The 14,566-nt window shown below is 43.7% G+C and overlaps 1 protein-coding gene across 1 annotated transcript in view; it reads right to left on the reverse strand.

The window, feature by feature from the left end:
• The window catches only part of LOC134409359 (androgen receptor-like), an 83,011-nt gene that overhangs the window by 56,359 nt on the left and 12,086 nt on the right, over nucleotides 1–14,566 (reverse strand). Inside the window, exon 3 of the mRNA XM_063142071.1 lies at nucleotides 4,715–4,831. Within this exon, the coding sequence (XP_062998141.1) occupies nucleotides 4,715–4,831 (117 nt within the window). The remainder of the gene's footprint in view (nucleotides 1–4,714; nucleotides 4,832–14,566) is intronic.

The raw sequence follows: 14,566 nt of genomic DNA on the forward strand, positions 1-14,566 counted from the left end.
AGATCTTCAAAATGAAGACCAAACATGAACACTCACACTCACAGAGAAAAAAAGGAAAATGGGTACAAAAAGCACTCCATGCACTACAACGTAATACAGAACCCACAAATAAACAAAGAACAATCGTACAAATGGCCCAGGAAGGGGGAGCTATTTCCTGAAACAGAAGGATTGAGGCTGAGCCCTGAGAGTGTTTGTCTGCTCCACCCATCCCCACAGGTAGTAAAGCCTCCAGTGTACTGGAGGCGCAGGCCTGTGGCACAAACCGAAGGGCGAGAGCAAAAGGACTCTTCGCCTGAGGCTCTCAGCAGTGGGCAGGAAACCATTAAAGAGGAACTGCCACCTTAGAAGAAAAACTGAACCAGAGGAGACTCTGAACTGACAAGCAGCTACTGATACAAAGTGCCACAGTTGCACAGAGGATAAGAGGAATACTCACCTTAATCCCATCAATGTTTGGGACCTGCTGTAGTTGAAAGGCTTAACTTTGGGCTGAATACGGGGGGTGAGGGTGGGGCTACAAGGGCCATTTTCAAACGGTCTCATGAGCCCTGAGACTGCTTTACCATTCAATGGGTTTAGCTGATTTCTAAGTGTTTTCATTTTAAAGTTTGTTTCTAGCTTTTAAAGGTTTTAACTGGATTTTAACTGTCTATATTCCCTCAAATTACTCAGATACTGAGCTGAGCTGATGAAATATTCTCTGGGTATGGTGTTTACAAGGCAGAGGGATGTAAGACTTTGGGAATTTTCTCCCCCTTAGTCCTTGACTTACCCCAAAGGAAAAGGCAAACAAAAATATCACACTTTTCCCCCTCAAAAAAAGAGCGGAAAAAGAAGGGGGAAAGTAGCAGCTAGCACCTTTACCAACATTTTAGACTGGACACTAGATTATTCATGGAACAAATTTGAAACATCAATTGAAACAGGGAAAACAAATCTAGCAACTGAAATTGCCCAAGCTGAAAGCTTAGCAGGTCTAACCCCTGCAAATCAGTGGATCTGATTTGCCTCATCTGAAACTGAAAAGTTCTTTTGCTGAAATTCCAAAGAAATAGCTCCTGGGAGGACCCAAAATATACAGACTAACGCAAGGGATCAAGAGGGTGATGAGTCCCCAGAGGACACAAATTCTGTCTATTCCCCTGTTATAAGTAAATGGGATAAAACTTTTTGTCAAGGACTGCTTGGGGAGCCAGTGTGGTGTAGTGGCTAAAGTGTTGGACTGGGAGTCAGGAGATCCGAGTTCTAGTCCCCACTCGACCATGGAAACCCACTGGGTGACTTTGGGCCAGTCACGGACTCTCAGCCCAACCTACCTTACAGGGTTGTTGTTGTGAGGGTAAAATGGAGAGGACAATGAGGATTATGTATGCTGCCTTGGGTTCCTTGGAGGAAAAAGGAGGGATATAAATGCAATAAATAAATTGTTTTAATAACCAAGGAATTGGAGCTAATTAAGCAATTGCTGTCAGAATGCCATAGGCTGCTAACCACTATAGCTGAAATAAATATGCACGGGAGTCATGGGGCCTGCCAGCTCTACTATGAGCAAGGACAACCAAGAAGAGTCATATGGAAACACTGGCCAGAAAAACACCATGCCCCATGAAAAACCTATTGAAGAAAAGAAAAGAAAACAAAGGAAGGGCCCACAAAAAAAGAGTAAAAATATCAAAACGGGTAGGAAAAGTCAAAAAGTGACCCAGCAACGTAAGAAAATGAATTTTAGCAAACTCCTCAAATTGCTGGATTCATCAAAACCTTCCCAGCAGAAATGTAAGACATGCGAGCTGCAGCAGCATAATTTTGTGAAGCCTGCAGCCCAAAGTGATCCTGAGTCACTTGTGCCTATAAGTGGATCAAATGAACCAGTGGCTACTGCAGATGTAATACAAGACCCACGGCAACATGTCCTCAGCAGGAGCCCTTGCCCAGTGACCAAGTTCAAGAATCAAATTGCCATCTAAGATGGATTAAAATCAATATGTAATAAATGGGAACTAGTTCTAAAGCACCAAAAGCTAGCTTTTTCAAACTTCCCTCAAGCTAAAGGCATGCTCTCCCAAGTACAACGTAAAATCTACTTTCTACAACTAGCAGAGAAAGTAATCCCAGGGACTCTTAACATGGATGATTTAACAAACATACAGTATATTTTCTATGATTATCAGCATGCACGTGCAGTGGTGACATCTGCATCTCGGCAGTCTGCAAAAGTAGACTATAGCAACGAGGCTTTATTTATGGATGTGGGCCTGATGGTGACTAGATTTTTTGAGAATACTGCTAGTGCTGCCCTATCCTATAACGATACAAGAGCTGAACAAGAAGACATTAGTACTGGCAATCGTATTAGCCTGGAGGACCCACAGACTCATGCCTATAATAATAAATCAATCCAACGTAGTCCAAAGCAAGAACCTCCCTGTTCAGTAAACCTTCTTGCTTCAAAAGACAAGAAACTTTTAAACTTCTAAACTCTTTCTCAGCCTTACCTTACTAGGCACAGGATGAAATAATTGATAGAATATCATCCTTGCGAGATACTTTAATCCATTTGTAAGCTCCTGAGAAAACTAAAATGATTCGGGAAAAGGATACAGAAGTAATACATCGCCAAATGAGAGCAGAGCAAGAGATAAGAGAGGAAAACAATTCTCCCTCGCATCCAAACAAATGTCCAAGAGAAAGATATCCTCACATCAAAGGAGATGATCCCAGTGTACCCCCTAGGGACTCAATGACCAACATAGAATGGCTCCAAAGAAGACAGCTCAGCCAGGAAGAATTGGGCCAATATGAACCTCCTTTGAGACACACACAAAAAGGAACAGCTAAAAAGGAATTCTTGAAATGCCAGAAAGGAAATGGATCCATCTATGTGGATAAAAGAGGGACATTGGATTTGTGACCAGATGAAGGTCTCTGGGGCAACCAGGACTGGGCCCCAATTCACTGGAGAAAGGGGCTGGAGGACGTGTTCCCGGACTTCCGGGAATGCATCCTCAAGTCCCTGCCCACCCCAGAGCCAATTTTTGTCTTCTCTTGAGCTGGCATGACCTGGCATAAACTGTTATTTATTTACTTAGTAGTATATGATTTAAGGTTGTGTTTGTACGTTTGGTGGGGCTACGGTTTCAAAAAACACTGGAAAAAGTCCGTTCAGTCAAAAAAAGAAATGTTATCCAGCAACCCAAATTACTAAGTATCCCATTTTGCTTATTCCCCCCCCCTCCAACATTGCGATTGGAAGATGCTTCATCAGGTGATCACAATTGGGAGTTGAATCTGCCTCTCATCGCTTCAAAAAACCCTTACCCCCTCCTGCTTTTAGCTATTTTAAACAAATTAATAGCAAGCAAACCGCATGATGAAAGAGTCTGAAAATCACCACAAATGACCCCCAACCACCACTCTCTAAGCATAGTGAGTTTCAGGGATGTGGGTTTCAAAACAAAAAAGTTATACAGTAATCTTTTCCACAATGCAATCCTATGGGGAAAAATATCCAAAATGGTGGGCGGAGCACTTCGCAAAAAGTGGTTCGATTTGCTTGTGGTTGCTTCTCTTTGCTATGTTTCGCTAGCCCCCGACTCGCTTCTCCACCAATAATAGAGGTGAAGCCCCCCACTTCACTATCGCTTCCAAGAACCGAAGAGAAGCGGAGTACAGCCCTACTGAAAAGGATGCAACTTCCAATCAAAGATTTTGCTACATACCATTGGGCTTATTTGCTGACCTGCACCAAATTTTGGTCTTTCCCACTTAGATTTGAGTTTCCACCCTGGTCAGTTTTGGAATCATCCTGTCTGGAGCCTCTTTCTAAATGTATGGCATTAGCTTCAAAGGGGTGTGGCCTGATTGCTTTCAGCGTCTGAGTGGGTGGGGAATGTTTGGCCACAGCATGAAGAACTTGCTGAGGAGGGCTTTAAACGGAATCTTACAGGGCGGGAGACATAAACTTCGAGGCAACAATAGATGAAGGCCCATGCACCATAACACAGAGAATAGCTCTAATAGTGCCCCAAAATAGTGTCCGCAACAATGTAGAGCCCCAACAGCGTCCAGAAAGTCAACTCTGCACACCGCTGATTATTTGCATTGGTTATTTCTGGGAAATGACCAACCGTTGTGTGAAAAAGGCTCAACAGATGACACAATAGTCACCTGTGGACTATTTAATCTACCATTGACCATTGTGTCGGCTGAACCCAGTCATGAAAGGACGAGCCCTGAAAGTTCTTTTCTCTTGTTTTCTCCCACACAACACCTTCCTGCTGTTGGTTTATCAAACACAGACACTTGCTTTGATCACAGGCTTCTATTCATCCATCATACAGGTTAAACTATTTGAAGCACTTTAGTTCTTTGAGAAGATTTGTTAACCATTAAAGGCAGCCAAAAAATAATTTTACGTGACTGAATTAATAAATAAATAGATCCTGCCTCACTAAATGGGATGAGATTTTGTGAACTTGGCTAGAAGTCCCTTTGGTCCTTTGAGATAAGGATGTGAGATTGTCCAATTCTATCAAAGTAGGTCACAACTTTAATACACTCTTTAAAAGCTACTCTGATAAAAAAAAACATGGTCACCACAACTGGGACCCTAACATATCTCTATCTCTAGTTTCATTAAATATATGATACATCAATAGCAAAGCAAATATGCTGTAAAGCATCAACGATTCCTAATCCGAGCCAACCTTACCTCCGAAAGTCATGCCTGCTTCATAGCATTTTCTCAGGCGACAGGAAGCACAGTTTTTCCTTCGAAGCTTATCAATGGTGCAGTCATTCTGGCCGGCACAGAGGTAATTCTGTTTACCTAAAGTGATTAGAGACAAAATACGAATGGAAAACTGCAATTGCTTTATTGTCGGAAAGCATCATTAGACCAGAGATACAATTTGCACACACACACACACACACACATACTTCTGCTAGTCATTAGCAGGGGCAAAGAAGTATACCCATACCACACTGGCCATCCCTCCACATTCTGCAAGTTCACCAGGCACTGCCTGCACATGCCAAGAACATAATCTCACTTTTGGGTCACAATATTGTTAAAAAAAATAAAAGCTAAGATTTTTGGGTGTTGAATTTTGTACCCAATAAATGTGGTGTGTGTGTGTGTGTGTGAAAGAGAGACTGAACAGTGGAATCTACAGCCCAGCAAAAGCATTGGCTTTTCCCACACTCAGCTCAATAGACAACCTAAAATCCATGATACAAGAAATCAACACGTATCATACAATCCATGATACACTTTATTTTTGTGAGGAATCCTTCAGTGTAAAGAGAGTTGCCTCCTCTCTTGGGAATGGCAAGTACACATTTGCTTATTATTACCTATAATGTATAGTATTTACAATGGTGAAGCAGCTAACAGCAATTGGCTGAGATGATGAGGTGTCACGGAACATTCACAAATATTCGGGTAGCTTAGGAAACAACTCCTTTAAAATCAGAATGTACGCGATACAGCATTGGTAAGGGAAAGTAAAATGTGTGTGTGATTAAAAAACTCACACAGACCCTAGTGAATGGAGTTGTGTAGGGACAGGTTGAGTGGGCAGAGGTCTTAGGAGATATGGAATTTGAAAGCAGGAAGACAGCTGGTAGAGTGCATGAAAGAGAGGGATAAAATATTCAGCATGCTGAAGAACTGGAAATGGAGGGTAACACAGCTAGAAAAGACAATTAAGCAAGTAAAGCTCCACCCAATATCCAGCTCCAGATGACCCCCAAACTCAAAACCAGAAACCATGCTGTGAATAGGAACCACAAAATCTAGGTTGGAATCCAGTTGAGATGCATTCTGCAAGCATATATAATCAGTTCTACCCGTCTCTGAGACATTGGTAACTTGCCAAGGGAAGCCAGTCCTTGGAAGAAAAATGCAACTCCCAAGGGACATGGGGGCCTTTTCTTCTACACCCTGTCTTTAGTTGTGCCGGTTGTCTTTTTCCCACTCCCTCTCAGCTTTCCTAATCCTACGGAGCCACTGTCCAGATGTGTGGGAAACAAAATCACAAGGTGGTATTCAGACACTCTGGGACTGTTTCAGGAAGCTGAATAAGGTATGGCCTATGAAGAGCCCTGTTGAGTAGAGCCAAAGGCCTATATCTAGTCCAGCATTCTTCTCACACAGGGGCCACACAGCTGCCTGTGGGAAGCACACAAGCAGGGCATGGGTGCAACAGCTCCCTCCCGCCGGCTCTGCCCTGCTGAATTATTCATCACCAAACAAGAACATAAGAAGTTCCCCACTGGATCAGACCGAAGGTCCATCTAGTCCAACACTCAGTTCACCGAAGGTCCATCTAGTGTTAGTCCAACACTCAGTTCACCGAAGGTCCATCTAGTCCAGCATTCTTCTCACACAGGGGCCAACCAGCTGTCGACCAGGGGCCAACAAAGCAGAACACGGTGCAATAGCACCCTCCCACCCATGTTCCCCAGTAACTGGTGCACACAGGCTTACTGCCTCAGACACTGGAGGTAGCACACAACCATCAGGGCTAGTAGCCGTTGATAGCCTTCTTCGTCAGGAATTGATACTGGCAATTTTATTCTCAGTTCCTTTTCTTACAATGCATAACATGGAGTTTGCCTTCTTTACAGCTGCTGCACACTGGGTGGACATTTTCATTGAGCTGTCCACCACAACCCCAAGATCTCTTTCTTGTTCGGTCACTGCCAGCTCAGATCCCATCAGATTATACCTGAAGTTGCATTTCTTTGCCCCAATATGCATCACCTTACACTTGCTTACATTGAACTGCATCTGCCATTCGGATGCCCACTCTCCCAGCTTAGAGAGATCCCTTTGGAGCTCCTCACAATCCCTTTGAGTTTTAACAACTTTAAATAATTTGGTGTCATCGGCAAACTTGGCCACTACACTGCTCACTCCAAATTCCAGATCATTTATGGACAAGTTGAAAAGAGTTGGTCCCAATTCCAATCCCTGTGGGATCCCACTATTTATTTCTCTCCATCAGGAGAATTGACCATTTATTCCTTCTATCTGCTTTCTGTAAAGCTAACTGAGCTGTAATTTCCCGGATCCCCTCTGGATCCCTTTTTAAAAATTGGTGTTACATTGGCCATCTTCCAGTCCTCTAGTACAGAGGCTGAGCTTAGGGACATGTTGCATATTTTTGTTAGAAGGTCCACAATTTCATATTTGAGAACTCTAGGATGTATACCATCCAGGCCGGGTGATTTATTTGCTTTCAATTTGTCAATAAAGTTGAGGATTCCATCTTTTGTCACCACTATTTGCCTTAGTTCCTCAGACTCTCTTCCTGAAAACAGAAGTTCAGGTGCAGGCATCTGTCCTGTATCTTCTGCAGTGAACACCAATGCAAAGAATTCATTCAGCTTCTCTGCAATCTCCCTAACCTCCTTTATTACTCCCTTAACTCCGTTGTCATCCAACGGTCCAATTTCTTCTGTAATTTCTTCCTGTAATTTCTAAATGAGAAATGAAAATCACACCATGCCAGGGATTCAAAGAAACAACTGATCCCAGGCCTGAGAAGAGCCGCCTGTGGAGAAAAGCCATCTTCGGAGCTTGGGAGGAGGATGGGAGGACGTTGCGTGCTGGTTTTCAGGTGGTGATCGGATCTTGCGATAAGTGCCATTAGCATGTTTGATGGGCGGGATGGGGAGAGAGAAGAGAAAGTTCCAGCCCTTCCCCTCACCCTAGCCCACTCTCCTAATTCTCCTTTAACCATTTTATTTCTCCCGTGGGACTCCCAAAGTAGGGCAGGAAGATTTGGAGGTAGAAATCTGTCAGAGAAGAAAGTTGCTCCGTTTCTCCAGCCTCCAGTGCCATTTCACCCCAAGGACATTGCAGGGGGGAGCAGGGGGGAAGTCGAGGACAATTAATTTCAGGCAGATGATATTTCGAAGCATTCTGTTTGAGTTGGTGGGAAAGTTCTGTTTGTGGTGGTAGACCTGTGATGACAGCCAGTGACATCGGAAGGCCATCTCTTGATATAACCCTGAAGCCCAGGATATATGCTGGGCCACAGATTCCTACTCTCTCAGAGAAAGAGAAAGAATTCAGGGCAGTTGACCACTTTCAAACATTACAGTGGCTTGGATATTGATGGTTTTTATGGTGGTGTTTTGTGATCAGTTAATTACAAGTGGCCATTGCTAAGGGTGAATGCAGCAAACCATTAACCAAGTGGTAATTTACCATCATGTGCAAGTAGGCACATGGTAAACTGACCATCATTATTATTCTGCCAAGTTATGACTTCTCTGCATCTCTGGATTTTGGATTAAGTGGTAACTGAGTGGTAACTGTAAGATTACCCTCAACACTTGACAGCACAGTACAGTGAACTGGTTACATGTACAAAGATCTCAAGGGGCTGAGACAGGCCTCTCCCACTTCTTCCTGGTATTTGTGAAAAATGAAGCAATACAGAAAGTCAGTTTACAGATCTCTTTCCATTGATCCAAATCATATTAAAGCAATAAACGGAGCATTGAACATGAGGAGGAGGCCAGAGCTGTAGGAGAGGAAGGTGACAGTGCCATCGGTTGTGCATTGATTTCATTGCTCACCTGAAGAAGTGACACAATCTCTTGGAGAATCTGTTTATTCTATTTATTTAAAATTATTTTAAGGCAGCCTTTCAGGGTAGAACCCTCTCATAAGATAAGAAGTTGGAGAGAAGAGCATGCAGAAAAGAAGCTGTTAGATGAAGCTGTGTGTGAACACAGGAGCACCGCAATGGTTCAATCCCCACTGCTTCCTGGATATTTCTCAATCAGAAAGAATATGTCTTTTGCTTTGAAGACATGATGGAAACTCACTTCCCTGAGCAGATAAAAGAGAGTTAACAATAACACTGCAATCTACGGAAGTTCTTTTGTATTGCCAAAGACAGAGGTTCTTATGACATGTTGTGAGGGATGGCCTTTTCAGTGAAATGGACTCGCAATGGCATCCAGAATCAAGATGGCGGCACGGTAAAAAGCACTGCCTGTTGCTTCCAAGTGTTTTCTCTTTCGGTTTGCTTTTTATCTATTAGTTGCTTTCTACTATTGCCCTCTTCGTATTCATATTGTTTTTATTACTCTGTTATCTTGTTTTGTCTTAAGTTAAAGTAGGTTTTTTATTATTATTATTATTATTATTATTATTATTATTATTATTATTATTATTATTATTATATGAAGTAGCTTACCACCTTAGTGTGGAGGAGTATCTTATGCAGGGAGTTTAGTTGAGAGATAAAGTTCCTGCTGCAACTATTTAGAGTCTCTGATAGGAAAGTAACATTTGACTACTCAGTATTAGGGCGTGAAAACCAATCTCTTGTTAACCCTTGGCCTTCTGGATTTAGTTGCTAAAACAACTATATGCTTACCAGGAAAGCATATAAAGAACGCGGGATTCTGCCTATATTTGAGAGTAGTCCATTAGATGGTCGGAGAGGTAGAAGGAAACAGCTGGGAACTACACAAATTCTTGCCAATAGAGGAGATAAGAAAATTGATGATAATGTAGCTGTTGAAGAAAGTTCCTCTACCGTGGAGCCCTTATCAGATTGGTCTGTGGAGATTAAAGGGAAATTACACAAAAACTGGTTTGAAGACTCTTCCTCCATAAATTTGGCTGTAGAAGTGGCCATGGCCAAAACTAGGGCAGTAAAGGAACACTCCCCTAAGAAAGAAAAACAAATGCTCGAATTGAATGAACTGATGATGAAACAAATAGCTGAGCTAGAGGCAGGGGGAAGTCAATCAGATAAAGAACAATTCACTGATCAAAATGAACCAACTAAAGAGAGTATGATGTCAGTTGAAGGATGGCTCTTTTTGTTATCACAGGACCTCGCTCATATTAAAGCGTTTCTTTCTGAATGTAATGACATTTTAACAACACTTGTCAAAGCGTTTGGAGTGATGGGTCCAGGACTGGGAAGTGAGGCTGTATTGTGTGAATGTAAAAATGTCAAGTTGCACGGGAAAAATCTTAAAAATCTTTAAAAGGCTCCCAAGAGGGCAACGAGTAAAATGTACATGAACAATTTTAAAAAGACTAAAAATATTAAAAACATAAAATGCTTAAGTTATAAAAAGATGGATTTTATTAAACTTTTTAATCTTATTGAGAAGGATAAAGCATCTAGTGTGAAATCCACCTCAAGTCCCCAAGAGGCTACTAAGAACAAAGATAAGAACCAGGTCTTCCTTAAGCACCCAAGGATGGAGGAATTGCTTCCGATATCACCTTCGGTAAAATGGGTGCCTGACCAAGAAGTTGATATAAAACCCATCATGGTTGGCGACTCTGAGTGTACACTTTCTTCATTACTTCAGGGGAACGATGGTGATAGACAGAACCCTCAATCAGTGAAACGAATGAGAAAAAAATCACTTCATAATGTGTCTGGTAGTGCAAATAATTGGAATCTTGTCCTGAACCGATACAAGCTCGTTTTCTCTAACTATCCTAAACTTAAAGGATTACTTCATCAAAAAGTGCGTAAACAGCACTTGATACAAATATTAGAAAGTGTGCATCCCTATTCTTGGAGTGTGGACGATATAATTCATGTAGAATATATATTTTTCAATTATAAAAATGCACGAGCAGTGATTACTTTTAAGGACTGGGCCAAGGCCAACTTATTACTCCATTATAAGGAAGAACTTTTATACAATGGAATAACACTTTCAAGGTTCTTTGAAAATCTCAAGGCCCCGTGGGATATACGGGGTTATAGATCAAACCAGTCAGAATTTTGTGAACCGGAAAGGGCTGATAGATCATACAATCTGATCAACTTAGAGGATGTAGAAGAGATATACAAATCATCCATTGTAGACCCAGTACACACTCTTGCACAAAACACTGAAATCCAGTCCAACCAAATGTCCCTAGGAAATAGTTCAGAGGCGATACAAGGCTAATGGGACGTACAGTATAAACCGGACAGTGATATTGATTTATTTGATATTGAAGAGAAAGGTAATCTGAGTTCTTTTCCCACACTACCTTTTTACTGGCACATACTGATATTTTGAGATGGATAGAAATATTAAGTGTCCATCTGAAAACGATTCAGAATGATTGTGCAGCCTTTAAGGAAAAAGAAAAGGTGTCTAGACGCAGTATGGAGAACAACCAATCCCCCCAGAAGTATGCACCAGTAAGTGGGGTTGGTGTAAGGAAGGTAAATGCTGATGAAACAAAAGATCCACGGAAAAAATTGGTTGTAGCTGAATTTTTGCTGTCAGATAACAAAGAGCTACAGGACACCCTAACTTCTCATAAGCCAACTCCAAATATAATCGGAACAAATCCACCTGCTTGGAAAGATATGAGATACCTGGAGGAAGATGAACTTGGATCCCCTGAGAGGCTTGTGGAACCTCTTCAGCCGTCTATAAAAATGACTTGTTTAGTGAAATCAAATGTCAGCACGATCTGCCCACAAATGGACCAGATTGAGGACCTGGATTTAAAATCAAGCCTGTTAATTGGGGACCAGAAAAGTACAACAAAACAATGTTTCCGTGCTGACGATATATCCCTTGGAACGAATACAGGAACTCAATCTATGACTGATGGGGGCCCTGTTCAGATCTGACAAGAAAGTTATTTTAATAATGCCCTGCAGATACAATCTACTGGGGGTGGGTGTAAGCGGCGAGTGTTAGGTGGGAGGCGGCGATGGTGTAGGCGAAGACCGAGGACTCTTGTCGCGCTCCCTCCCTCGTCCATTTAGCAACAGGCGATGGCCTCATGGGTGGCAGTCCTCTTTCTCTTATGATGGTGAATGCTAGGTCTGTATGTAATAAGACCAGTATTGTCCATGATTTGATCATGGACGAGCGCCCAGATCTAACTGTCTTTATGGAGACTTGGTTGGGTGAGGTGGATGGACCGGTGTTAGCCCAGTTTGTTCCAGTTGGGTACTCGATTCATCACCGGGCAAGACAGGGCCATCAGGGAGGAGGGGTTGCTTTAGTATATTCATCTAGTTTATACTGTAGGGTGGTCCCCAGCCCAGACTCAAGATCCTTTGAACATCTTTTGGTGTCATGTCTCTCTCGCAAGAACATTGCTTGCAAACTCCTGATAGTGTATCGACCACCAGAGCACTTAACGGAGTTTGTCCCTGAATTGACTGAGTTGTTGTCAGACCTGATCTTAGAGTCACCCAGGCTGGTGGTCCTGGGTGACTTCAATGTACATGTGGAGGATGCATGTGATGTGTCGGCCAGGGCCTTCCTTGAGACCATGACCTTGTTGGGGTTCTCGCAGAATGTTGTTGGGAGCACTCACATTAGAGGCCATACACTTGATCTTATCTTTGGCCTAGGGTTGGTCGTTGGGGATTGTCATCTAACCCCTCTGTCATGGACAGACCATTACCTCTTGCAATGTGTATTTAAGACACCTCTTCCCCCCCGAAGAAGTGATGGCCCACAAGTCTGGGTCCGCCCAAGAAGCAAGCTGAATCCAGACAGTTTCCAGGGTGCTTTGAGAACCCATAAACTTCGGTGGGATACCGACTACACAATGGATCAGTTGGTGCACTGCTATAATATTTGGCTGACCACAGCTATAGATCATGTAGCCCCAAGGTCGCCCACGCAATTCACCTTGGTTTTCAGATGAGTTGCGTGGGATGAAACAGAGGTTGGGTAGATTAGAGCAGCACCAGAGTCGGACCCGCTCTTTTGCTGATCGTAAATTTCTTGTATGGCACCGCAAACAATATCATAGGGCTGTGATGAGGACGAAGAAATCTTTCTTCTCCTCACGCCTAGACGCAGTAAAGAACCGGCCAGCTGGTCTCTTTTCAATGCTCTACAGCTTGATAAATCCTAACTGCGCAGCAACGGTAGTAGAACCTACAGTTAGTGGATGTGATGAGTTTGCCCAATTTTTTGTTGATAAGATTAATGGAATTAGAGCTGGTTTTCCTCCAGGCTTACCCTCTGAGCCGCCGCTGGAGGCATCGAGGTTACGGTCTATGTTTGATTGTTTTGGCTTAGTATCCTTGACTGAGCCGGAGAGGATTTTTGGTCAGGTTAGGCCGACCACCTGTGGCCTGGATCCATGTCCAACTTGATTGATCCGCCCTGCTTGGTCGGTGGTGGGTCCACTTTTAATGGCAGTGGTGAATGCATCCTTGATGGAGGCTAGGGTGCCCACCTGCCTAAATTGGCTAGTGTGCGGCCGCTCCTTAAGAAACCAACTCTTGATCCATTGCTGCTGACAAACTACCGACTGGTCTCTAACCTTCCTTTTCTTGGTAAGGTGGTAGAGAAAGTGGTATTGGAGCAGGTTCAAGAGATTTTTCATGACTCCAATTTTCTAGATCCTTTTCAGTTGGGTTTTAGACCGGGTCACAGCACGGAGACTGCCCTTGCCACAGTCTTTGACGATCTTCTTTTAGCGATGGACAAAGGTCATCTGTCCATCCTGCTATTATTGGACCTTTCAGCGGCCTTCGACACAGTGGATCATGAATTGTTGATTAGACGGTTGAAGACCCAGGTGGGCGTGGAGGACCTGGCTCTTGCCTGGTTCCAGTCCTACTTGGATGGAAGGGCTCAGGTAGTTACAGTGGGCACCTGTACATCTACCCCCACAGCCCTCCCCTGTGGAGTTCCACAGGGTTCCATCCTCTCACCTTTCATGTTCAATGTATATGTGAGGCCACTGGCAGAGTTAATTAGAGCCCATGGGCTGAGGTACCATATGTATGCTGATGATACCCAGCTTTACATCTCGGTGGGGTCTGACCTCGGCGAGGCAGTTGCTACTCTGTCTTGGTGCCTGGCTGAGATCTGTAACTGGATGTCTAATAGTAAACTAAAGCTTAACCCGGAGAAGACTGAGCTGATGGTGATTGGCCGAGGTCAGTGGCTGGCAGATTTGAGGCAGGAGCTCGTAGACCTGCCTATTTCAGGAATCCGACCAAGGATTGTGACTGAGGCGCGGGACCTGGGTGTTATTCTTGACCAGTCCCTAACTATGTCATCACAGGTGGGGGCCGTGGTTCGGAGTTGCTTTTATCAACTCTATGTGCTCCTCCAAGTTCGCCCCTTTCTGTCAGAGGCTGATCTTACCACCGCAGTCCAGGCCCTGGTTCTTTCCAGACTGGACTATTGCAACCTGTTGTATACAGGGCTTCCCTTGAAGCAAATCCAATGCCTACAGGCTGTACAAAATGCAGCAGCCAGGTTGGTCAAGGGGCTCCCAAAGTGGTCTTCTATCACTTTGGTGCTTCAAGAGCTCCATTGCCTGCCGGTGGCTGCTAGGGTGCGCTACAAGGTTTTGTTGACGTATAAAGCCCATTGCTTGGGTCCTGGATACCTGAGCACTTGCCTTTCTCCTGTGTCTCACCATTGGCAGACTCGCTCTCAGGAGCAGGGTGCCCTGATGGTCCCCCGCTACAAATTGGAATGTGCCGGGGCCAGGGCCTTTTCAGTGGCTGGCCCCCGGTTATGGAACAATGTGCCACTGGAGATTGGACAGGCTCCCGCTCTCAATTGCTTCAAACACCTT

Source organism: Elgaria multicarinata, chromosome 15, assembly GCF_023053635.1.
Source record: "Elgaria multicarinata webbii isolate HBS135686 ecotype San Diego chromosome 15, rElgMul1.1.pri, whole genome shotgun sequence".
Lineage (NCBI taxonomy): Eukaryota > Metazoa > Chordata > Lepidosauria > Squamata > Anguidae > Elgaria > Elgaria multicarinata.